Here is a 27,191-nt window from a genome sequence, read left to right as displayed (position 1 = left end):
TTTTCTGAAAGGCCCCAGAGGCTGCAACACCATTAAGCTAACCAAACAACACCATGAAGACCAAGGAGCTCTCCAAGCAAGTCAGGGATAAAGTTGTAGAGAAGTATAAGTCAGGGTTGGGTTATAAAAAAATATCCAAATCTCTGATGATCCCCCGGAGCACCATCAAATCCATCATCATCAAATGGAAAGAACATGGTACCACAACAAACCTGCCAAGAGAGGGCCGCCCACCAAAACTCTCAGCCCGGTCAAGGAGGGCATTAATCAGAGAGGCAGCACAGAGACCAAAGGTAACCCTGAAGGAGCTGCAGAGTTCCCAAGCAGAGACTGGAGTATCTGTTCACATGACCACAATAAGCCGTACACTCCATAGAGTTGGGCTTTATGGAAGAGTGGCCAGAAAAAAACTTTACTTACAGGCAAAAATAGGAAGGCTCGTTTCGAGTTTGCAAAAAGGCATGTGGGAGACTCCCAAACTGTATGGAGGAAGGTACTGTGGTCAGATGAGACCAAAATTGAACTTTTTGTTCGCTATGTCTGGCGCAAACCCAAAACATCTCATCACCCCAAGAAAACCATCCCCACAGTGAAACATGGTGGTGGAAGCATCATGCTGTGGGGATGTTTTTCAGCAGCAGGGACTGGAAAACTGGTCTGAGTCGAGGGGAAGATGGATGGTGCTAAATACAGGGATATTCTTGAGCAAAACCTGTTTACGTCTGTCAGTGATTTGAGACTAGGGCGGAGATTTACCTTCCAACAGGACAATGACCCAAAGAATACTGCTAAAGCAACACTTGAGTGGTTCAAGAGGAAACGTGTAAACATATTGGAATGGCCTAGTCAAAGCCCAGACCTTAATCCAATTGAGAATCTGTGGTCAGACTTGAAGATTGCTGTTCACCAACGGAAACCATCTAACTTGAAGGAGCTGGAGCAGTTTTGCCATGAGGAATGGGCAAAAATTCCAGTGGCAAGATGTGGCAAGCTCATAGAGACTTATCCAAAGCGACTTGCAGCTATAATTGCTGCAAAAGGTGGCTCTACAAAGTACTGACTTATGGGGGTGAAAAGTTATGCACACTGATGTTTTCAGTTATTTTGTCCTATTTGTTGTTTGCTTCACAATAAAAAAAAAAGTTAAATGTTGAAAGTTGTATGCATGGTCTGTAAATTAAATGATGCAGACCCTCAAATATTCCCTTTGAATTCCAGGTTGTGAGGTAACAAAATGTGAAAAATGTAAAGGGGGGTGAATACTTTCGCAAGGCACTGTATATCTTACAAAAGAATGTTAAATTGAATTAATTGCTTTAAAGGGGGTTTATTGTTTAATTTCTTTTACAGATGGCTGATAAATTCTGGTGATCTTAATATTTTATATAGATTTTTTTATTTTAGACATAATAATTATTATTTGTAATTATTTCTTTATTAGTAATTATTATTAGTAATATTGTTAGCAATGTTATATGCCATTGGTATGTACAAATGCTTTTATCTACAGTATTATTTGCATTCAAGCTCATCTCAGTGTGACTAAATTTCAAACATACAATTCACAGGAGTCACTACTGGCCTCCAGGCTTTGCTTTTCCTTTATCATACTAACTGCCACATTATGTTTCTCCCTCATCGTATCAAGGAGACTTAGTATTCCTTCATCAGAGAGGAACTGACTCTCGGCAATATCTCCTGCTGACTTCATCACATCCTCCATCACCTTCATTACTGGCTCCAGGAGGACAAAGCTGCGAGTCTGACACTCGACAACGTTAGCTTTCCCACTCAGAGTGCTCAGGATGTGAACAGCTTTTCTCAGATTGCTCTGTAAATCAGCCACAGCAACTCTCTCCCTGTTTAACTCTGGGATCTTTTTATGGATCTGCTCTATCTTATCATGTTTCTTGCTAATTTTGCGCTCAGTCTGGGAAATCTTGTATTTAGAGACTTTACTTCTGTACTTCTCCACTTGATATGCAGAGTTACCCATCTCATCTTCAGCCACTTTTAGAGCTTCTAAAGCTTGATCCAGTTCTGCTGCTCCACTACTCATCATGATAGGACCTGTAAGGAGAAAATATGTTGTGTTAGGTAATCCCAAGTTTAAGTGAAGCAGTACACGTATGCTGTATCATTATGAATCATGTGAATCTCACCAGCAATCCATCCAACTACTGGTATAGCAAGCAGTCCTGCTCCCACACCCCACACAATCTCAGCATTCCGTTTCCTTTCTTCTAGTTCCTGAATTGTGTCTCTTGCTGAGTTAAGATGTCTTGTTACCTCCTCCAGAGATTCTTCAGACTGCCTCAGTAAGGCTTCATTTGACTCCTGCTTTGTTTTCAGGTCCTTTAAGGTGTCTTTTGTTTCTTTCAACTTTTGCTCAAGTCTTCCCTCATCGCGCGTGAGGATCTCGATGTCTTTATCCAAACCCTTCAGCCCTTTACTTGCTGCTTTGTCTGACTGGTCCAGACTCTGCTCCGCCCGAACAATCTGCTCTCTGGTGCAGTCATAGTTTCTACACTGTCCTCTAACTGGATCTACATCTCCATCAGTAAGAGCCTCATATACTCTGTTGATGGAGCTGAGTCCATCCTTCAGAGAATTTACGACTTTCTTATTTGAGGTCTTATTTGAGTTCTTCACAAAACATCTAAGAGAAAGAAACAACAGTGTAAAAGAAGTGAACTCTATATTCAGATTCTTTAAAATGCATAGAATTTCAGTGTATATTTATGTATATTTTTTGCTCTTCTAATAAAATGTAAAGTGTGGTGTATTTCAGCCAGAACTTTTTCCCTTTACCTTGCCTTGCTGGGAGCTAAACAACGTGCAAGAGCAACACAATCGGTTCACAACAATGATGTCACTTGCTCGATGCAACGCTGCAGAAGCTCCTGCACTCAAAACTGCCACCCGCTGTTGCTTCAAAACAAGTTCATCCAAACCTCACACCTGAAACCAACCTCAGCTCAACTGCCACAATTTCTCCTTGCCCTTTACCCATTCCAAATGCGTTTTCTCACCTTTCTCACTCCCCCATCCTCCCCCAATTTTCCCAAGCAGACGCTCAATCGTCCAGCCCCTCCAATTGTCTTCCTTTCCAAAATTACTGTTTCTCAAATGATCCCTTCCAACCAACCAATCAATTTTTCCTGCTACGAAACCATTCAGACTTTCCCTACCTTTTCTCTTACAGGTCCTCCTCGAACCATGTTGCTTGCCCCACCTCAAACCACAGAAACCAGCCCACCATCCACCCCGTATACAGCACCTCTAGGAGCCCCTTCAGCCAATGGATACATGTTCAACCCCCCCTCTGGTCTCCTCTTCTCTATGAAACCGCACTTTCCAAGGTTCAGATGTGGATCGCTCCTCCCTACTATTCCATTTCATACTCCATCTCCTGGATGACTTTCTTGTCATAGACCCTTCTTCGTCACCCCCACACAAGGTCTTACAGCAATAACTAGCATTTTCCGTCGCCCATCAAAGTCCCACTATCAGAGAAAAAAATGGTCCTGTCACTTCATTAGAGTTCCTTGTAATCACCCTGAACTCCACTTACTTTCAAGCCTCACTTTCCAGAGACAAGCTCGACCACATGACCTCCATCATCTTCAGTTTTCTCAATTTCTCCACCTGTATCAAACAACAACTTCTTTCTCTCCTTGGCCACTTCAATTACGCCACCCAAATCATTCCCGAGAGTTGTTTTTTTATCTCTCACCTCCAGCTAGCAGTTTGTCTACTCCACCTCGAGCCTGTGTGTTCCTCTGCAATTGTCGTCGCTGCTCTCTTTGGCGAAATGAATGGTCAGGAAAATCCATTTTACTTCATTCAGACAATCTCGCCGCAGTCCATATTATCAATAAAAGCCGTTCCAAATCCCTAACTATCATGCCATTTGACCGTTGCCTCACTTGGCACTCCATAAAGCACCAATTTATCATAAAAAAATTCCCATCCCAAGTCTATCCAATGCTATTGCTGATTCTCTGTCTTGTTTCCATTTCCAGAATTGTAATTCCTGGCAGCCCATGCTGACTGCAACCCGACTGTAGTACCTCCATATTCAGAAACTACATTCCACTTAACCCACTCAATATTCAATATTCAACTCAATATTACTTTTAGGGATATATAACGGCTAAGCAATTCAGAACTCCAGCCCAAAATTCTCAAGCCTATGAAAAACTTTTCATACCACTGTACATATATGTATGTGTTAGGGGAGATAAAGCCATGTGGGACAAAGAGATAATTTTGAATTTGGTTATTTTTGAAATAGTATATATAATTTGCTGAGTATATAAAAGCTTGGTATTGCACACAGTTTCATAATGGGGGATGACCATTTAAGTGCCCTGGGTCAAATATGTAATATAAATATGTATATGTATTGGACAGTATTGAGTAATGTGTGCACTGTCCCTTTAAGAGCCTCTTACGCATATTGTGCAACTTACTCTGAAGAACAGATCTGGCCCATCTTAATCTGGCAAACAAAAAAAAAGAGAAAAGGAATGTTAAAGTGGTAGTCCATAGGTTTTTGGTGAGAATTGTGAAAATGTGCCAAAGAATAATTTTTAAAACATGCATTGTGGTGCATTCTCTAAAAGTTGGATGATTTTAGCCTGGATTCTGTTGTGCTCTTTCTTTGCTCACCAGCTCTCTTCAGTTCTAATTCTGTGTTTCTCTGGTTTAACAATGCACTCATTGCAATAATTGCCCTCTCTCCATTCGGAAACACTGATGCTTTCAATTTTAAAGTGCTGTATCTGGAAGACTCATTAAAAAATGTAATTAATGGGCAAAAGTTGGCACTTCTGCTTAAATTGTTACATTTGTCGTTTGTTGTAATTTATTAAAATCAAATACAAATAGAGTTAAATGCAGAGAACAGTTATCTAAAAGTATTTTCACACCGGAAAGTCTGGAGCAGAGTGCGCATGTCAGGGCCAGACAGGAATGAGACTGGTGCAGATACAATAAAATAACTTTTATTAAAGTTATAGAGTAGACAGGGGTAGTCAACAGAAACAGGGTCAGTACCAAAAATGCACAGTGTAGAGAAACCATACCATAACCGGGGAACAGTCCAGAGTTCATACACGGGTAGGCAGTATCACAGGGTAGGCAAAAATCCAGAGTACAATAAACAGTCCAGGTCATACACGGTAATCCAACACAAGGGAGCAGGCAAAAATCAAAGTCGATAGAAAACAAAAACAAGATCATACACGGAGAATAGCAAGGGCAAGAGAAACGCTTTGTATTGTAGGATTTACCAAACAGATACTCGGCGAGGTGTGAGTGTGAGCATGGCCCTTAAATACACTGAGTAATCAGTACTCGGGACTTCCTGGTGGCGTCATGTGACGTGTCATGTGATCGGGAGTGTGTGTTGTGTCATGGAGTGGTGCGTTCTGGGTATTGTAGTTGTTACTGTGAGAATCGCAGATAGAGCTGGATGTGGGAGACACAGACGTGCTTTCAGCACCAGACATGACAGTACCCTCCCCCTGAGGGACCGGAGCGGAGGCAGAACGGGGCCGACCCCGGCGACGACCACCCGGCGGACAGGGAGTACCGGCGGGAGGTGCAGGTGTCGGAGCGGAGGTGCCAGACAGACGGGGCTCACCAGAGCGAGAAACCCGACGAGTTGGAGCAGAGGAGGTCGGAGGACGCTTGGGACGTCCACGGGGCCTAGGAGCAGGCTTACCAGGAAAACGAGCATGAAACTCCACGAGCAAGGCAGGGTCCAGCACGTCTTTGGCAGCCACCCAACAACGCTCCTCCGGACCATACCCCTCCCAATCGATAAGGTATTGGAGTACACCCCCACGTCTGCGTGAATCCAGCACCTCCCGGACAGCATACGTGGACGACCCCTCCCCCTCCACAGCCGCGGGTGGAACATCAGCCGGTGCAGCGTCAGCGAGCGGACCCGGGACCATAGGCTTGAGGAGAGATACATGAAAAGAATTATTAATACGATACTGAGGGGGTAACTCCACCTTGTAAGTAACTTCATTAATACGTGACAAAATCTTAAGAGGACCAATAAACTTAGGCAGGAGTTTTCTACAACTACCCTCAAACCTAAAGTCCCGGGTAGAAAGCCACACCCGATCTCCTGGTTGGTAGTCTGGGCTGTCACCACGGTGCTTGTCCGCACGCTCCTTGTACACGCGCAGTACCTCAGAGACTTTACGATGCGTGTCTTCCCACACCTGCTCACTGCGCTTCATCCATTCATCCACAGCCGGCACATCAGTGGACACCGCTGTCCAAGGAGCTAGAGGAGGCTGAAAACCCAGAACACACTGAAAGGGGGTGAGGCCAGAGGTAGTGTTAACAAGGGAGTTTTGAGCAATTTCAGCCCAAACGAGGTATTGTGACCAATCAGTGGGATGTTTGAAGCAGTATGTGCGGAGGAATTTCCCGAGTTCCTGATTAACCCTCTCACATTGACCATTACATGTAGGGTGGAACCCAGAAGTGAGACTGACATGTACACCGAGATGTTCAAAAAATGCCTTCCACACACGAGAGGTAAATTGAGGACCACGGTCAGACAAAATATCTTCGGGGATACCAAAGTGTCTAAATACATGCATATAAATAGCTTGAGCAGTTTGGAAGGCAGTAGGCAGAGCTGGGAATGGAATAAATTTAACCCCTCTAGAGAAACGATCAACAACAGTGAGAACTGTAGTATAACCCTCAGATACAGGCAGATCAGTAATAAAATCAACAGCAATATGCGACCAAGGTCTCTCAGGTACAGGGAGAGGTAGTAGCTTACCGGCTGGAAGGGTTTTAGGCGTTTTACATTGCGCACAGACAGAGCAGGAGGTAACGAATGAGTGAACATCAGCACGCATAGAATCCCACCAGTAACGGGCAGAGAGTAATTGTAACGTGCGTGTGACACCAGGATGACCAGAGGTTAAAGCGGAATGAGCCCAGGTGATGAGCCTGTCTCGAAACTGGACGGGTACGAACGTTTTACCCTGAGGACAGTCCTCAGAATTGGGGTGATTAGCGTTACTTTGGCGAATCTGATCGTCTAACTCCCATTGAATGGCTGCGATCTGAACAGAGGGAGGAAGAATGCGTTCAGCCTCCTGGGGCTGGGATGCGCTATCCACAGTGCTGTAAACCCTGGACAGCGCATCAGCTTTAGTATTACGGCTTCCCGGACGGAACGAGATCGAGAAGTTAAATCTAGAGAAAAAAAGAGACCAACGTGCTTGTCTCGGATTAAGTCGTTTAGCCGTGCGGAGGTATTCCAAATTCTTGTGATCAGTATACACAGTAAACGGATGAACGGACCCCTCCAGCCAGTGACGCCATTCTTCTAGAGCTAACTTCACAGCAAGAAGTTCCCTATCCCCTATCCCATAGTTACGCTCCGCAGGGGAAAGCTTGCGTGAGAAGAAGGCTACAGGAAACAATTTGGGTGGCGACCCACTACGCTGAGAGAGAACCGCGCCAACACCCGATTCGGAAGCGTCCACTTCCACTACGAAGGGAAACTCGGGATTAGGGTGCCTAAGTACAGGGGCTGAAGTGAACGCAGCTTTCAGCTCACAGAAAGCGCGATCCGCTTCGGGTGACCACTTCAGGGTTTTAGCAGCCCCCTTAGTGAGAGCAGTCAGGGGCGCAGCAATGGAGCTAAAGTTACGGATGAACCGCCTATAAAAATTAGCGAAGCCAAGGAATCGCTGGAGTTCTTTAATGGTCTGGGGCACTGGCCAATTAGTAACGGCAGTTACTTTCTCATCGTCCATAAGGACACCGGAGGAACTAATAACGTAGCCGAGAAATGTGACCCTTTGCGTGTGGAACTCACATTTCTCGGCTTTGGCAAACAGGCTATGTTCTCTCAGGCGTTGGAGAACTTGGCGAACATGCTGTATGTGTGTGGGGAGATCTGGGGAATAGACAAGGATGTCGTCTATAAAAAGGACAACAGAGTGATTAATAAGATCGCGAAATATGTCGTTCATAAATGACTGGAATATGGCTGGGGCGTTAGCGAGACCGTAGCTCATGACCAGGTATTCATAGTGGCCGTTGGTGGTGGAAAACGCCGTTTTCCATTCGTCACCTTCCCTGATGCGAATGAGATTATAAGCGCTACGGAGATCGAGTTTGGTGAAGTACACAGCATTACGTAACTGTTCGAGTGCTGCTGGGATTAACGGGAGCGGGTAAGCGAATTTTTTCGTAATGTCGTTTAAGCCTCTGTAATCTATGCAGGGTCTCAAACCCCCATCCTTCTTCTTCACGAAGAAGAATCCTGAACCAACTGGGGATTTGGATGGGCGAATGAAACCCTGCGCAAGAGCTTCACTAACATACTCTTCCATAGCCTTCTCCTCATCACGAGACAATGGGTATACACGAGCTTTGGGCAGTACAGAACCCTCTATCAAATCAATAGAGCAATCATAGGGGCGATGCGGAGGTAACTCGGTAGCTTTAGCTTTACTAAACACATCAGAAAAATCATAGTACTCGGAGGGAATAGCAGGGGTATCTACAGAATTAGGGCTTTCGACAGAGGTAGATTGCAAAGAGAGTGAAATTAAAGATAAACAGTTCTCACGACAGAAAGGAGACCAGGCAGTGATGTCTCCCAGGCTCCATGAAATGACGGGGTCGTGTGTCTTTAGCCATGGCGCTCCCAAAACCAGTGGATGTTCTGTGCGTGGGAGCACATAGAGAGAGAGCTGTTCCACATGTAGAGCGCTGGCTTGAAGGGTGAGAGGAAGAGTCTGCAGGGTCACAGGTTTGGAGCGTACAGTCTCTCCATCGATGGCATGGATGGAGATCGACTTGGGGAGAACTTTCGTGGGTATGGCGTGCTCCTCCACCAAATCCAGGCTGATAAAGTTCCCCTCCGACCCAGAATCTACAAGCGCTGAGACACAAAAAACATCCGTTGGAGTGGTAATAATAACAGGCAACACGAAACATTTTTCTTTAAGTTTAGAAACAGGGGTACATACCACGTTAGCGCGTGGAGTACTCTCCACGCGCTGTCCCAGAGCAGACGCTTGAGCAGAATTGGGCCGGAGTTCACAGTTAGCCCTTAGATGATCTGGACCACCACAATAGAGGCACAGGTGAAGGCGTATGCGACGCTGCCTCTCAGCGACGGATAGTCTGGATCGTGTGATGTCCATGGGCTCAGGGCTGGGTGCAGGCGCAAATTCCGGAACTGGATTCCCGGACTGGAGTAGTGCAGGGCGAACCGCAGGAGTGTGGCCAACAGCTTTGGGCTTACGGGAAAGGAGCTGATCCAGACGGATAGACAGAGCGATCAGCTGATCCAGGGTGAGTGAGTCGTCCTTGCATGCAAGTTCTCTTTGAATCTCAGGGTTAAGTCCGTGTCGAAACATGGAGATGAGAGCAGGGTCGTTCCAACCGCTGCTAGCAGCTAACGTACGGAACTCCAGAGCAAAGGCTGCCACAGATAGTTTACCTTGCTTCAAGGTAATCAGAAGCTCTCCACTAGATTGCCCATAGCGTGTATGATCAAAAACGCTGCGAAAAATAGACAAAAAAGTGTCGTAGCTGGATTCAGAAATGTTCTCCCAAATAGCTGTAGCCCAGTCCAAAGCCTTGCCAGACAGTCGAGAAATTATAAACCCGATTTTAGCTTTATCAGAAGCAGGAGGTGAGTTGCTAAAAAACACGGAGCACTGGAGCAGAAACCCATTACATTTCTCAGTGTTTCCGTCATAGACTTCGGGTTTACACACAGCGAAAAAGGGAGTAGTGGTTTTGTTAGGGCTGGCTACAGGACTAACCACTGGGCTAGGGTTCTGGGTGGACAAACCCCGGAGGTGACTCATAATCTCGGCTAGCTGCTGCTGTTGGTTAACCTGGTGGCGTGCTAGCTCGTCAACAGCTTGGGTCACACCAGCGAGCGTTTGCTGGTGCTGACCTAAAAGCCGACCCTGGTTAGCCAAACCAGACTTAATAGACTCTGTATCCGCAGTCTCTGTCATAACGGCCGAGTATCTAGTCAGGGCCAGACAGGAATGAGACTGGTGCAGATACAATAAAATAACTTTTATTAAAGTTATAGAGTAGACAGGGGTAGTCAACAGAAACAGGGTCAGTACCAAAAATGCACAGTGTAGAGAAACCATACCATAACCGGGGAACAGTCCAGAGTTCATACACGGGTAGGCAGTATCACAGGGTAGGCAAAAATCCAGAGTACAATAAACAGTCCAGGTCATACACGGTAATCCAACACAAGGGAGCAGGCAAAAATCAAAGTCGATAGAAAACAAAAACAAGATCATACACGGAGAATAGCAAGGGCAAGAGAAACGCTTTGTATTGTAGGATTTACCAAACAGATACTCGGCGAGGTGTGAGTGTGAGCATGGCCCTTAAATACACTGAGTAATCAGTACTCGGGACTTCCTGGTGGCGTCATGTGACGTGTCATGTGATCGGGAGTGTGTGTTGTGTCATGGAGTGGTGCGTTCTGGGTATTGTAGTTGTTACTGTGAGAATCGCAGATAGAGCTGGATGTGGGAGACACAGACGTGCTTTCAGCACCAGACATGACAGCGCACCAAGGTGTACTTCTTTCTTACATTGTATTTATTTGGTTCAGATAGTTTTTTGTTTCACACTGCAGTTTAATGACTGGATTAAAGAACTTTTTCCTCTGGTTTGGTTAAAGGCTGTCTCAGCATCCTGTAATTGGTCTGGGGTGGGTTTCCCGAAAACAATCAATCTTAGCGAATAACGAAACTAAAGAATTGAAGCAAGTAAAGAACGAGCCAGTTCTGCAAGTGTTTCCCAAAGAGCTTCGCAAAGTGAAAATTAACGAACGGGGGTAAAGAATGTGTTGGCTGACTGCTCCCCCGAAACAGCGCGCTAGATCGATCCACAAATATCGATTCAACACTGCCAATATGCAGTATTTATTTACTATTACACCCTAAAAACGTAGAACTGTGTTGTAATCAACAATATTATACATATTTAAATATTTAAATTACAAAAGGATGTACTTTGGCATTAATAAAATACTCCTAAAAACACATATGACTAAATAAATAATCAAAAATGTAATCTATTTCAAACATTAAACTTTTTAAATAAATTGTTTGTTTTAAAATAGATTGTAGCATTAATATAGTTAATTTTGATTATTAATTTAGTCATATGTGTTACTGCGTATGTTCCTTTATATATATATGTAAATTAACGTCAATTAATAGTTCTCATGGTTTTACTATTAATCTACAATGTAGAAAATAAATTACATAAAAATTAAAACATTGAACATTGAAGTTTTGACTGGTAGTTATATATTTATGAGCTGACACACCCCAGAGTTTGCCCAGATGAACGGCAACAATTTTGGTTAGAAGCACCTGATAATTAAATATTATTAAATATTACCTGCACATTCACCTCAGAGTCCACTTTACAATACGTGTAGGTGTGATTAAAGACACCGCAGGCGTCCCCTGCACTGGGCCTACAATACCAGGGATTTTCCCAATAGCATGGAAATATATTTTGTTGTGCTGTGATTCCCAGCCTGTGTATAGGTGTGTGTATGGCACAGTAACTTTATAATAATTGTATAATATAATTTTTAAATATAATTGTATGATATAATATAATATAATATAGATTCAACAACATGAATAATATTTTTTCTACCTCAAAATTGGCGGTCCCTGGTGTTTAAGGTGGTGAACTGCATGCAAAATGCCCTTTAAGTAATACTTTAACTTTAAAGTTACTCGGGTTACTCATTAATCTGTGAGCGAGTTTATGTAGTACTTTAGTTACGCACGGGTTTGGGAAACACTCTTTAATTACCGATCAATCTTAAGTACCAGTTAACGAAGTTTTTAGTCTTACAAAGCTTTCGGGAAACCCACCCCTGAAATAGGGTCATGGTTCATGGTTCATCCCCTTTTACTTGCATATTGTATTTTTGTACTTATATTTAATATTTGGATTTGTATGCTTGTAAGTCACTTCAGAACATACATAGTAACCTCCTCTATGGCCTATGACACCTCTAGATGCAAGTGCAGGACAGACAGCTAATTTCCATGTGTAAAATTACTGCAGAGTATGATTCAAAAGCAATCCTGCTAACTATCAGCTGTGTAAACATTAATTTTATTTTTCAAAGATAAATATGACATATTTGCCAAACATACAATATATAATAAAACACATCTAATAAAAGACCTGCTACTGTTTTCACTTTACTTTTAAAGAGCTTTTAGTTAGCAGTGTGGCTTTAAAAAGGGTCTTATTTCACGTTTTTCATGAAATTGCCAAAATGCAAAATCAAACAATGGACAGTTTTGTGTGTGTGTTTTTTTTTGTTTGTTTGTTTTTGTTTTCTGATTACAAAAGGAAAATTGTTCATCTGTTACATACAAAGACCACTAAACCTTCCTCTCTGCAACGATCCTATGTTCTTTCAGTAAAGATTCAAGACCCTCAAAGATTTCATGAGAACACTGTTAAAGCTGATAACTGACAGAAATAACCTACAGAAAAATATACTTATGTTATTAACCTTCCAATATATTTACAATATCTGTTTTCAGGCTGGAGAGTGGATATAATTATTCATAAACAATGTAATTTTAGATAATGATACTGATTTTGTATTTTAAATCATCTTGAGATTAAACCACTTAAGAAAATCTAAGAATGAATATCAGAAATAGCATAAGAACACCCTACCTGCAGTTAGTCCTTCTTCAGCTTGATTTTTTTTATTGATCTCTTAAGATGATCCGCTCTTATGAGACTGATTGAGTTTCTTGTTTAAGTATAACAGCAGAGCTCGGCTGGGGGCTGGACCTGCTCCTCCTACAGACAATAAATATGGAGAGACAGACCTTCCTTTCTGCATTCTTCATCTTTCAGACCAGCAGAGCTTAGAGAACCTCTTCTACACCTCCACTGAAGACCTGAATGATCAAGGTAGGGAGGTTATGATTTATAATTTTTGCAGAAATGGCTTCTGTCGCATCTCTCTCCCATACAGCTTCTCCTTGTGCAAAGTGTGCTGTATTGTTGACCGGTGCACAGTGACACCATCTGCAGCAAGATGATGCTGCAGCTCTTTGGAGGTGGTCTGTGGATTGCAAACACCCAAATATTTAGAACTAAAAATGATTAAGATTAATAGGGGTGCCCAAACCTTTTCATATGATTGTATATAATGTATATAATTCTCACACTGGTCCATTGTGGATTGCACACATTGATTTAGGGCATGTCGATATGTCTTGTATCGTGAGGGTGCACAAAACACGCCTTGTACGGCATGAAACAGGCAAAAAACATGTACTAATTCTCCTAATTAATCATATGTGTTTTTTGGGCTTAACATGAAATGTTATTGGTATCTTAACAGCACAGCGCTTTGTGAATTTGAGAAGAGGATACTGACCTGTGTGTTCACACTGTGAAGGTACACCAGCAGCTAGGGTCGAGCGGTATGACGGTATTTCGGTATACCATGGTATTTAAATATGGTGACGTATTATAAAATAGTGACGGTATATTAACCACGTGACTTGCCAAATCTGTACTTTGTAAAACGGGACGTTTAAGACATTCTGTGCATCCACAATGAAAGAGCAGTATGAGGGGCAAGCAGTCGGAGCTCACTGATTGGTTATGGGGTGGGGATTCTCACTGAGGAGATCATACAGCAAAAACTCAATAAACTCTACAGGTTTCACTAATTTTCACCAAAATTATCGCCACAAATAGCCACATTTGTGCTGGAGTGGCAATAAAACCCCAACAACCAACCAACCACTGAAATGATCAGATTTATCAGTTTATCCTCCAGAAACAGCACAACACCACCTGCTGTTAAACTGCTGTAGTAAATTAACAAACACAAAAATTAGGGTATTCAATCTGTAATTTCAGTTTGTTTTATTTTTTTCTTTTAATTACCGTTTTAATTAGTTTCAGTCAAGGAGAACTTTCTGCTTATGGGCTGCACGATGTGCAGTCTCTCAGCTTGCCAGTCAGACTACAGTGTCAGCATATAAATCGCATGCCATTTCCTACAGGACAAACTACTCAAACATGCGGATGAGCTCTCTGCACCCGATAAAAAAAAAAATCACACAGTGCCTGTCTGACTTAAAATAGTTAGATACAGCTTTTAAATGAATAAATCAACATTCACTGAAAAAGACCAGTGAGTATTTCTGTATGCTAAATAACATAGAAGGCAGCAACAAGCTAGAAGCTAATAAGCTAATAACAGCATTTAATAAAAACAGAAAAATAGATATGAAATAGGAAAATAACTAAACTTAGCTCAAAATGCTAAAGGAACTATAATCTAACAAATTCTAAAATATCAAAACGAATTATTTTACACACAGGTAAAAAAATTAAATAATATACATAAAATATCGTAATACCGTATACTGGCATATAATCTGATGACGGTATGAAAAACTTCAATACCGCCCAACCCTACCAGCTGCTCATTTAAGGGAACAGCTAGTGCTGGGCGATATAACGATATCGATTTGTTTCGCGATAATTTTTCCCTCGATGACGATGATAAGCCTGTGCAATAGAATTCGATAAACATTCATTTCCATTTCCGTCTAAGTGGCGCGGCAAACAACGAAAACACAACGTGTAATCAATCCAGAAGACGCTGGAGCAAATTAATAAATAGTTAAGAAAATTGTAATAGTTATTCTCATGCATGCAACAAAAAACCCTAAAGAATAGTGGAGTATGGCCCGACACACGCAAACAACCATAGTGTTTGTACTTTGGGAATAAACGGCCGCACTGTTCAGCACGTTTTAAATAAATTTTAAGTAAATTTTAAGCACTAAATGTAATTAATTCAATTTATATTAGGACCTCGGGGCAGGTGCTGCAAAAATGTGTATGTGGGGCGCGGATTAAAGGAAGAGGTTTTTTTGCGGAGCGGTAACAGGACAAAAACACCTTAAGAATGATGTCTAAATGACTTTCCTCTAATCTAATATAATTTAACATGGTTTAAGGATATAAAATAATTTCTAAACAAACGAACTTTTTAATATTGAGCTTATGGCCCAAGTGCAAAAACACAAAATCATTTATCATTTAGATTATCTGCCTGAACGCGAGCCCGAACCCGAGCTTGAACGCCAGCCTGACTCAGGCGCTGCATGAACTCGGGCCGGTCGAGAACACCGCTTTCCTCTCAGATTAGGCGGAAGAAAATGGTCTTTTTTTTAATGTAACAAATCACACTGTGATTTTTGTGATATTTCCCCAATTACAGCTCAGCTGCGCGTTTAAAGCTCAACGCATGAATTAATCGGTGCGCTGTGCGCCGCGCGTGCTCGCGGGGGATTTGACGCGTCTGTCAAGCAAGTTAATGGACCGTTTTGGGGGCAGAGATTAAGAAGTACAGCAGGTACATCTCAGATTTGTAGTTTAATGCTCTACTAAATTACTGGCTTTAAAACTGGCTCATGATATGGTCGGTTCTGGCTGGATTTTTTCCTGCCTACAGGCTGCATTTGACGGAAAGCAGCTCCTCAGTCAGACAACAGTGTCAGCATACAAATCGTGTGCGTTTCCTACAGGACAAACCATTTAAAAGTGCAGATAAACTCATTAAAAAATCACACAGTGTCTGTCTGGCTTAAAATACTTTTAATAAGGTACAGCTTTTAAATTAATAAATCAACATTCATTAAAAATCCGTGAGAAGTTCTGTATGCTAAATGACAAGCTAAGCTAATAAGCTAATAACATTTAATAATAACAGAAAAATAGATATGAATTTGGAAAATAACCAACTAAAGTGAGCTCAAAATACAATAATAAATATAATCTAACGAATTTCAAAATATAAATTAGAAATATTGAACTTCAATATTAAATTCAACTTCAACTACAAAAAACGCAAGGACCGATAGAACATAACGAACAGAAAAAAATAAATTTGAAATAGGAAAAAAAGTTCAAAATGCTAAAAGAAATAAAACCTAACGAATTTCAGAATATAAAATCTAAATATTGCACTGCAGCAGTACAAAAGCCTAAGTGCTTAAACAAACAAACCAAAAAACAGCCTATCACAAATCATTTTTTGAGCCCGACCCAGCTGAGGAAAAGGTGGGAAATCTTTTTTTTTCCGGCTGGGTCTTGGAAAACTTTGTGGTGAATTAAAGGGGCCGAGTTGCAATTTTTGTTTTACTTTAATCAGTTTTTAATCCGTCTTTTTAAAAACAAATATTCCAATATTGGCTGCCAATCAGTGCCCAATATTCTGAGCTCAAAAAACGCTATTCGGGCCAGCCCTACTAATCTAATATAATTTAACATGGTTTAAGAATATAAAATAATTTCTAAACAAACGAAATATTTAATATTGAGCTTATAGCCCAAGTTTTTTTTTCAGTCATGGAAAATTGGAAAAAATTGGAAAAAAGCCCGAGTTCATGCAGCGCCTGAGTCAGGCTGACGTTCAAGCTCGGGTTCTGGCTCGCGTTCATGATTAATTTGTTTTTTTTAAAAACTAATATTGGAATATTCGCTACCAATTACTGCCAAATATCCGGAGCTCAAAAAATGCTATTCGGGCCAGCCCTAATAATTATGGAGATACAGAAAAAAATATTGTGATAAAACTTCCATCACTCCCTTATTCTCTCACTAATAAAAACAAACCTTTAAGTGTGACACAAAGTGATTTGATTTATATCGTGATACATATCGATATCGACTGATATGGAAAACTATATCGTGATAAGATTTTTTCCCATATCGCCCAGCTCTAGGAACAGCTATGTAATTTTCTTCTTTTTTTCTGTTTATTTTTTAGTTAAAAGTCAGGTTTGCTTGTGTGTGTTTAATGAGCAGGATAGACTCTAGGTTCATTTCAATCAATAGCGCACCTGTGTTTTCTGCCGCAAAAAAAACGTAAAAATTACCTGAACAGACCTCACTTCCAGACCACCATGCCCATCATTGTAAATTTATTGCTACTCTGACACAATTTAAATTGCATGGGCACAAGGTGTGAAATAGACTGTTGACGGTGCATCATTGAATGAACATTGCAATGCATCTTGTGCAGGGTGATGACAGGGCCCAAAGTGTCATGACCATGAATATGTATTGGACTAGTTATTATGTGTCCTGTACAAAAGCATGTACTAGTCATTTTAATAATTATAGCAGGGCTCCAATGTGCTTTTTTACAAAATCCTATCATGATGCTTCCTTTTATACACTTAACAAAATTTGATATAAAATCTTGAATTAATGATTTTAATGTCTTAGATAACATTTTCCTCTTTATGCATGTTTGTCTCAACAGGAAGAAAATGGCTTCCCAAATTGTTAAGACTACTCAAAGTCTCACCACTGCTGAAGACATGAGAAACCAAACCAAGCTTGTAATGCAGCCCTACGCCAACTGGGAGGAATACCTCACTCCTGCACCGCTCTCTATAGCCATACTGGGAGAGCTGGTCTTCATCTCCTCCCAAACCGATTTCTCTATAAACAAAAACCCACCCAAAAGCGGCTACAAGCACATCAAGTATCCAGATTCATTTCGCGCCTGTCTCATGCAAGTGTGCAACTCTGGCTGGTGGGCTTTTAATGAAGCTCACAAGAACATGGATCAGATTCGGCTCCACACCATGACGGTCCCAGACCACATGAAGAGCGCTGTGAAGATTCTGTTCCAGGGAAATGATGAAGTTGTTCAAGCCCATCTTCCTGACCAGCTGGAGAACATTCGTGTCATTGCAGATGAGTGTCTTGCTCTGGCCGGATCAACAGAGCAGCGTTTCACTGATGTCATCAATATTATCCAGGAGCTGCTGGAAGCGTGTATAAATGCACAGCACTTTTATGGAGAAGAGCTGGAAGAAATCAAGAAAAAACTAGAGGAGAACAAAATGAGAAAACAGACATCAGACGAAGCTGTTAAACGCTCTGAAAAGGCATTAAAAGCCATGGAAAAGGCACTGGATGAAGCACAAGAAGGCTACAAAGCAGCAATGGATTCCCTACCCAGTGGATGGGACATGATTGGTATGGATATTGCTGAAGCCATGACTGAAAGCATCTCAAATATCGTTACAGGAATGACGTCTGTAATTGCTTGTCCAGTGAACCTAATGCGTAACACTTTAAAACTTACAAATCTAGTGTCATTCAAAGATGTGAAAAAATGTAAAGACTCAGATGCAGATGGAGTTGATAAAATAAACATCTACAGCAAGTCTGCAGAAATCCTGAAATGGGCAGAGAGGATTCAGCAGTTTGTGCAGCAGAATGACATTGACTGGAAAAATCTGTATGATCAGAAGAAGAAAACTGCCAATACAACATTTCTGAAAAAACAGTTTATAAGAATCAACAGCAGTTTACAAAAAAACCCAACCTGCAATGCAAAGAAGCGTGCCCAAGAGATATGTAAAGAGGCCATTGCCATCTGTGATGAAATGGCAACATATGCACCAGAGGGAAAATGTGAAGAAGCTAAAACAAAGCAGCTGATCCAGAAAATCAGAAACCTGACTGAATCAGCTCAAGCCTTTGACTCCAAGAGCAAAGATGTTACAAAATCCCCTTCTCTGGCTCCAAAACCACCAATGATGTTTAAAGAAGAAAGTCAATCTGAGAAGAAAAGTGCTTCACTAAGGGCAACCGAGAACGCCAGGTTCCGCATAGAGCAGAGCCGGGCTCAACTCAACAACACCAGAGGATCCTATGAGAAGAGTGTAGAGAACATGGAGAAGAACCAAAAAGAACTGACTGAAATCCTGATCAGCCTGAGAAACTGTGAAGTCAAAGAGATAGACTTCAACACCACCATACAGATGCTGGTTAAAGGGATGGATGCGATGGGGAGGGTGAAGGAGCAGTGGGAGAAGATGGTGCGTTTCTTTCAGATGGTGTCTAACATCGTGAAAACCAGTCTGACCAGAACTCTCAAAAATTTTGTCTCCACAGCTGAGAAGACTCAATCTCTCTCCTACAACTCAAAGCTCTTTTCCAAAGATCTGCTCTACAATCAAGCCTTTCAGGCCACTAACATCGCCAGCCTCGTCCACATGATCTCTGCAACCTACACTGACGTCTCTGAGAAGTACCTGATGGATCGGGTCAGCTCACTGGGGAAACTTATGGCCATGGATAAGGAAAAGCCAGAGTTTGAACAGGAACGCCTGCAGCTTCAGAACTCCTGCGATGAAGCCCAAAAAGGCATTTTGCGTCTCGTCCGTAAGAATAAGGATGAGTTTGAAAGGAAGACCAACGCAAGACTGGAGAAGATCGATAAAGAGCTGCTGGCTATTCTTCCTGAAGCCGATCCAGAAGTTGTGAAGAGTATTAAAGCAGCTGTTGAGAGTGGATTCACAGAGGAAGAAGAAGGAGCTTATATCTGAGTTAATCAGCAGAAGGCTTCTCCATTTAACTCCAATACCATGTTGAAGCTGATAACAGCTTTGTTGCTTTGATGTTTCACACATTAATTTGGCTTAAAGGATTTCTTTGCTGATTTTTACCATAGTTTTCATATAATTGTTTTTCGTTTTTCATAATTGATTATTTTTGAGATTTGTTATTGTTAAAAATATGTGGTGTAGGGCATGTACTCTGTAAATCGTAATCTGTTAATCACTTTCTACAAAAGCATCTGCTAAATGTAATGTAATGTAATGGCATGTTTATTACTGATATTGTCATCAATGAAAATAATTCCTGTGTAAAAACATATTGAAGGAGCCATGTTGCAAATCTGACTCGGTCATGCAGATTTCTCCTGTACAAAATCCAAAGAATTCGACCGTTTCTGTCTCAGGAAGCCATCAGGTGCTTGTGCAGTCTCTTGTCATCTCAAGACTTGACTACTGTAACTCTCTACTGGCTGGTCTTCCTCTGCGAGCCACCAAACCCCTGCAACTAGTTTAGAATCAGCAGCATGACTCATCTTCAATCTTCCGAAGTTCAGTCATGTGACTCCTTTACTACGTTCCTTCCTCTGGCTTCCTGTTGCTGCCCTCATCAAATTCAAAACCCTGACTCTGGCTTACAAAGCCAAAAACAGACCAGCTCCGGGGATCAATAAAGTATCTATCTATCTATCTATCTATCTATCTATCTATCTATCTATCTATCTATCTATCTATCTATCTATCTATCTATCTAGAATCAAGGTGGTGACACTGGGTGTCAGAACAGCAGAGTCACTCAGAGTCTTCAACTGTCTTCAGACTCATCTTTTAAAAGAGTTCCTAAACTAATCATAAAAAAAATAATAATAAAGAAAATAATTCTCATAGGATTCTAAACATGATCAAGCTCCGTGTATCTTGATCCTAGTCTATAAACTAGCTATGGATATTTTGAAGTAACAACAAAGCACTGTTTAAGGGATAAGGGTGTCTATTTAATCCCTTAAATGTGATTTGGGAGGCCCTTACCCACCCTTTTAGGACGACTATATCTTTTTTTATAATTAATAATCAAAATCACTTGTAATAATCAGTACATGGAAGATAAAGGAACGAGACTATCTGAGTGATTTTGCTTGTAATCTATCCTTAGATAGTCTACACACACCTGTTCTACGCATCTGTCCAGAGCCTTCAAATTCTGTGAGTGTAGCTTTTTATGTAGTCCTTTATAGTATATATTTAGTGATTTAATGTTTAATCAGTAGAGCTATGTTTAATCACGGCTGTGATTTTTAGCTCGTGCCGTTGCTATTGCTTTTGCCGTCACGTTCTATATGCCGTGCTTTTATACAACTTTTTTTTTTTACAAAATGAATAAAGAAAATAAATCAAAGAACTTTAAGAAATTCAGAATGAATATGCTTTAATATGGACTGTGCCTTCCGCCAAAAAGTAGTTCCACAACAACACAGAACTGAAACTTAACTACAAAACGGTGTATGGTTTATACAGACTTTATACAAACATCACGAAAGTTAGCTTGAAATCAAAATTGTTTTGCCGGGTCGTGTTGGTTTTAGCTAGCCAGCTGGACTGTGGTTAGGTTAGTGTAGCTTGCTTTAGCCCAGCATTAACTTAGCTTAGCCTAGCCTGGTTGATTCACGCTCTGGCTGTCAGACAGCATTAGACGAGTGATTTTCTTTCCCTTTTTTCCACGAAAGACGAGCCAGCGCTAGCCTGTGGTAAGCTAATGCTGCTGGTGCCGCTGGAGGCGATGATTCAAAACTGTGCTGTGTATATACGCCGTTACTCTGCAACACGTCGGCGGAGTGATACAGGTTTAGTGTAAGAAGGCTGTGATGTTATCACAAATATCAGCACGGCTAGAACACTTCTCAACCAATCAGATTGTGAGGTCGGAACTAACTGTTGTATAATTTGATACATTTTGAATAATGAATAATCATAGGGACAGCCATGTCACTGATTTTAATGTAGCCAATTATAACTTGTGTATTCCACTGAAGTTGATTTACATGAAATGTACATTTGAGTATAATCGTTAATGCAAAAACAGTAAAGTTAGACTAGTTCTTGCAGCCTTTGAGATTAGATTACTTCACTTTCAACCATTAACATTTTGCCTGTAATGCTTCTCTTATTTTTCTTTATTTTCTTTTTTTTTTATTAATTCCGTGTTTGTAAGGCTAAATGGATTTTCTTCAATAAATTTAAATTCCAAATTTGAAACTTGCCTTCTGCTTATTTTTGTCCATTTGGTTCATGTACATGCATGCTGAGGTAAATTACTTTACACCATTCAGGTGTAAAAAAAAATAATAGAGATTTTCTTTTTGTTGTTGCTTTTTGTCATACTTACATTTCACCAATTATCAAACAAACTTTAATATCATACAAAGAAAACACGAGCAGTATTTAAATGATGATTTAATTTGTTAAGTTACTTCAGTTTCACTGCTATCCACAACCAGACCTGATTACTACCAGACCTGTAGAATGAAGAAATCACTTAAATAAAAAAACATGTTTTTTAATAGAAGAAATTAAAAAACACATGCGATCAGCATGATCTAAAGAACTGCAGGCCACACCTACCTCAGTTAAGGTCAGTGTTAATTATTTAAAAATAAGAAAGATAGTGGTTGAAATGGTCTCCATGGGAGGGTTTGAAGGTGAAAACCACTGCTGACGAAAAAGAACACAAAGACCCATCTCATATTTACATGAGACCATCTTGATGATCCACAGGACTTCAGAAAATATTCTGTGAGCAGACAAAAGTGGTTCTCTCACAATTTCAGAAAAAGAACATGATGGTGGTAGTGTGTCTGGGGCTGCTTTGTTGCTTCAGGACCTGGACAACTTGTAATCGATGGAACCAAAAAATCTGCTCATTACCAGAAAATAAGTGTGAATTATCTTAATAAATTCATTTATTTTATTTTACTGTACTACTGAACAAATATCAAACAGTAGCCTTCGAAAGATCCACAAGATGGCAGCACATCATATCTGAATAATGACCGAAAACACAATCAACAATCCCAAAATACATTTTCCCATTATCACACAGTGCCTTTTGAACAATGACCTACTGGTTTACATATAATAGTGTCAACAATAGGCCTTAAATGAAATATTTAACAGAAAAGACAAATTTATTTACACTGACTTGCAAAGATAGTTATATATTCATGCTAAAATGAATCAAAGCCCACCTTTAGTGACCAAGAACATCATTTGCGGAATTACAGTTAATCACAAAAAAACAAAATAGTTTTTTTATGTACTTCTGTTTGTTATTAGTTAAATCCAACCAAACATAAACATGTTACTTCACTTTACATTAAGTGTTTTTAGAAAAATGACGCATGCAATGTCTGAATTATATACATAACAAAAACACATATGACAAAAAACTGATCAGTTATCACCTAATATTTAGAATAATATAACAAGAGATTTGTCCTGGAAGAGTGGCAAGAAGAAAACCATTGTTTAAAGAAGGACATAAGAAGTACCAGTTTGTCACAAGCCATATAGGGGACACAGCAAACATGTGGAAGAAGATGCTGTGATCACATGAGACCAAAGCTCAACCTTTTGGCCTAAAAGCAAAGTGCTATGTGTGGCAATGTGTATTACAGCTCATCATCCTGAACACAGCAGGGACAGGGAAGTTGGGCAGAGTTGATGGGAAGATGGATGGCATAAATACAAGGCGATCCTGAAAGTAAACCTGTTGGAGGCAGCAAAAGACTGGGAAGGAGAATTACCTTTCAGCAGGACAATTACCCTAAATATACAGCCAGAGCCACAGTGGAATGGTTTAGATCATTCTTCTTCTCTGCCCTGTTAAGGGCGTGGGTTAATACTAGTAAAGTGGAGTTATGTATTATAACATAGTTTTGGGAGTTTGATCCACGCCCTCACTCCTCCCACTTTCTTCCCTATTTAAACCACAACTTCCTCTCTACCTGCTCGTTGAACAAACTTGCACCCACCTCCTCTCTTATCTTCCTCCTTCTTTATTTTCTCCTCATGTTTCTCTTTGCGTGGGGGGCTTCGGCTGCACTCTTTCCAGTGAAGGTGCCCGAACTGCACCCCAAATACTCTGAGTACATCATACTGACTATTACAAATGTAATGACAGTAAGCCACAGACCTATATAAAAGCCCAGTCATGCAAAAATATATAAATAAATAATAAAAATACTGTGATGAGCACGCATGAGCTTTAAACCTTCCAAATCCCGGTCGCTGGTTCTGAAGAAAGGTCACAGACCGATATCGTTTCAGGCTAGGAGGAGATCTGATTCCATCTGTCACAGAACAGCCAGTAAAGAGCCTTAGAAAGGTCTTTAACATAAGACCCTCCTAAGAAGGGTGGCAAGGGGCACAGCGGGGCTTGGGAGTGTGCCAGTAATGCGAATCAACAACGTTTTCAGAAAGGGGAGGCAAAGACTGATTCAGGAGGAGGTGCGGGCTGCTGTAGAGGAAGAACGGCAAACCAGTGCCGTGGCAATGCGGCAGCATGGGGCCTGGATGAAGTGGGAGCAGGCGATGGAGCGGAGTGTTACCTGGGAAGACATCTGGAAGTGGAACCCCCAGCGGATAAAGTTTCTGATCCAGTGGGTATATGATGTTCTCCCCAGGCCATCCAACCTGTTTGTTTGGGGTAAAGATTAGAAACCTGCCTGCCCCCTTTGTTCAGGGACAGGCACACTTGGGCATATCCTTATCAGCTGGTAGAGGAGTGTTGTAGGAATGGTTGGAGGACCAAATGTTTGTCAGTGGAGGTTGGTTGTAGGGGCTTTGTAGGTTATTCTCTAAGCAAGGCCTATGGAGCCCTGGGCATCACAGGCCAAAGCAGGAGAAGAGCTATCAAGATCAACATCCAAGCAGCAGAGAAGGCATCGAGATGGCTCTGGTTAAAAAGAGGGGATAGGTGGGGGCCGCAGGGAGCCACTTGGACACAGGCCAGGGCTTGATCAACTCTGGTTGGGTCACCTGGCAGAGGGTGTCTGTTTAAAGACCTGAAACACCCGGTGAAGTCGGGATACAACACTAATGATGTGTCCAAGTTAGAAGCATCAGTCGTAGATGTATGTAGAACTGTGATATACTGTGAAAGCTTGAGAATCTTAAAAAAAAGTGATATGCATTTTTGGTAATACCACCCAGCAATAGTTTAATAGTTTAATAAACTCCACCATTTTTTTGTGCTCTGTTTAGTTCAAAAGATTTTTTATCCTTTTTATTGAAATCATCTCTAATATGTATTTTCTCTGACATAACAGCTCTGTTCTAATGATTCAGGGTAAAGGTTCTCCTCCTTTAAACAGCTATAACAGCTAAAAATATATATATTTTTATATTTAAAGAATAAGCTTTAGCAACTATATTCTTTAGATGAACTTTGCCATGTTTAACAGCAGTACCACTCTTTGTGGAGGAAAAAGTAGAAACAAAATCTAATATTTTTTTGATTAGGAAGTTTTCATGAAAACAGATGTGTGATATAACGACCTATCCAAATAGGTGGCAGAAATGTGGCAGAAATGAGTATGTGGCGGACAGACACATTTTTTAAGAATGACCAAAAAAACGCCATCATAGGTAAAGGACTTGTAATATAAGAATTCTTTAAATCACAATCATAAAACACGTGCAAGTGTCATGTATTTTTTTATTATTATATTACAATTTACTTTTATTTTGATCTTATTTTTATCATGTTTATTTTAATATATATTATATTTTAATAGTTGATGTATACTTAATCTATTTAATATTATTTTATTTACTTTTAAAAATAAAAATATTTGAAAATAAAATATTTACTTTTTAGTTGGTTTTATTTGCTTTATTTTACTTATTGTTTAAACTTTTTATTAAGGCTTATTTTGAAGCATTGTACTGCACTTTTATGTATGAATGGTGTTATATAAGTAAAGTTATTATTATTATTATTATTATTATTATTATTATTATTATTATTATTATTATTATTATTATTATGTAACCGTAATGTAGCAGATATAAGAGGAGGTACCTTTATCAAGAAGACAGTGCATACGCGTGTTATGTTTCTTATTTGAATTAGGAAACACTATTGATCAAAATATTCTGATTATTGAAACTCTACTCTCAACAGGTTGTTGTGGGGGCTAGCTACATTCTTCTTCTGGCTACTTCTTCAGGCTTCCACATGAAGTAGGCTGAACACCTGTGACTTACTACTGCCATCTAGTGGACGAACAATACAATTACTGCATATCACTACAGCGCGCTCCCAAGATAAAGTGTTTTTCATGGCGGCGGTGCTGAATTCGGCGAAATCAGCACGACTTTAATCGGGTAATATAACGACTTTAAGCTGGTAAAATAACGAATTTAATCAAGTAATATAACAACCTCCTCCACCAGTCTTACACACTTACAAACCAGTTCAGCTTGGTTTGATGGCTTGTGATCATCCATCTTCCAGAGGTTTTCAATGTGGTTCTCTCTCCATAGTAATGATGGGTGAGCAGCTAAAACCGGGGAGCAGTGAGGGATCAAGTCAGTTTTACTAAAATCAGTAAAAACTCCAATCTGCTAAAACTTGACCTGATAAATCCAGGAGTTCTTAATCTAATATCACTTCTTACAGAATTGACTATGTTAAAAATGCTGTGCAATTGTGCAATATCTAGATAAAGGTGTTTCTAATGCAGGTGATGTGAATATGTTTCTAAGATTTTTTGTTTGTGTATTTTATCTAATCTACAGTGTTGATTGAGATATAGATACAAGCATATAAAAGCAGGGCTCGTCCGGGATTTGAACCCGGGACCTCTCGCACCCTAAGCGAGAATCATACCCCTAGACCAACGAGCCAAATAGAGAGATGTACTGTCTAGTTCTCCCCAGATGTGTAACTACAGTTTCTGGTGCTCTCCAGATGTTTTACAGAGTTGCCACGTCTCAGAGTGAAAATCCTTCAGTCTGATTCCTGTAGTTAGAGCGCCATCTATCGGTTCTAAACATCTCTCACTTCTTACTGATTTTACTCAACCTGTAGCTTAAAATAAAAGCAAGAAATCATTCTGGTTATTATGTTATCCTGGGTGGTTGCTACAGTGTTGCTAGGTGATGACTATTTTCAAACATTATTTGCATAAATCTACAGGTGAGAAACCGCACAGTGTGGATTATTTATTTCATGCATATATAGAAAAGTGTGATGAAGACAAAGTGATTAATTACCCATAAACAGTACCTGTTATTCTTACCTTGAAAGTTAATATTGAGTGGTACTCCTTGGGATATACATATACTTAGCTAAAATATTCTTGGTATTTGTATTGGTAGAAGGTAGAACATATTAACCAAGGAATACCTTTGTTTTCTTGCTTTTATTTTAAGCTATAGGTTCAGTAAATTCAGCAAGATGTCAGAGATATTTCAAACCTCTGCATGTTTTAAACACCCGGTGATGGGAATGACAGGTTCAGCATATTTTAACTGATCTAGCTCACACCTTAAGCTATTTCTCTTTCCATAGTAGGATGTCATTTCATATACCATGACATCCATACTATGGAACAGATTCCATGCTGCTGGTGTTGGTTCTTAACCCTCACAACTCCCCCAGGTTAGTATTGACATATTTTGGGGTGTTAGTTTCAC

At 40.5% G+C, this 27,191-nt stretch overlaps 1 protein-coding gene and 1 non-coding gene across 2 annotated transcripts; one reads left to right on the top strand and one right to left on the bottom strand.

Moving 5' to 3' along the window:
• The first annotated feature begins 17,407 nt into the window (after positions 1-17,407).
• Positions 17,408-19,519, top strand: LOC103031890 (uncharacterized). The gene has a single exon (XM_022686242.2). It carries the CDS (start codon positions 17,409-17,411, stop codon positions 19,482-19,484), a length of 2,076 nt encoding a protein of 691 aa, XP_022541963.2. The 5' UTR covers position 17,408; the 3' UTR covers positions 19,485-19,519.
• A 6,808-nt stretch (positions 19,520-26,327) lies between these two features.
• On the bottom strand, positions 26,328-26,399 carry trnap-agg (transfer RNA proline (anticodon AGG)). Its single transcript has one exon. It is a non-coding gene; the product is annotated as a tRNA-Pro (tRNA).
• Positions 26,400-27,191: the final 792 nt, after the last annotated feature.

This window comes from Astyanax mexicanus, chromosome 3, assembly GCF_023375975.1.
Source record: "Astyanax mexicanus isolate ESR-SI-001 chromosome 3, AstMex3_surface, whole genome shotgun sequence".
Lineage (NCBI taxonomy): Eukaryota > Metazoa > Chordata > Actinopteri > Characiformes > Acestrorhamphidae > Astyanax > Astyanax mexicanus.
Note: the sequence above shows the minus strand (reverse complement) of the source record. Positions and strands in the feature narration are given on the sequence as shown.

What these genes read in the sequence shown, in the direction of transcription:
- LOC103031890 (XM_022686242.2), top strand. Translation starts at nt 17,409, where the DNA reads ATGGCTTCCCAAATTGTTAAGACTACTCAAAGTCTCACCACTGCTGAA.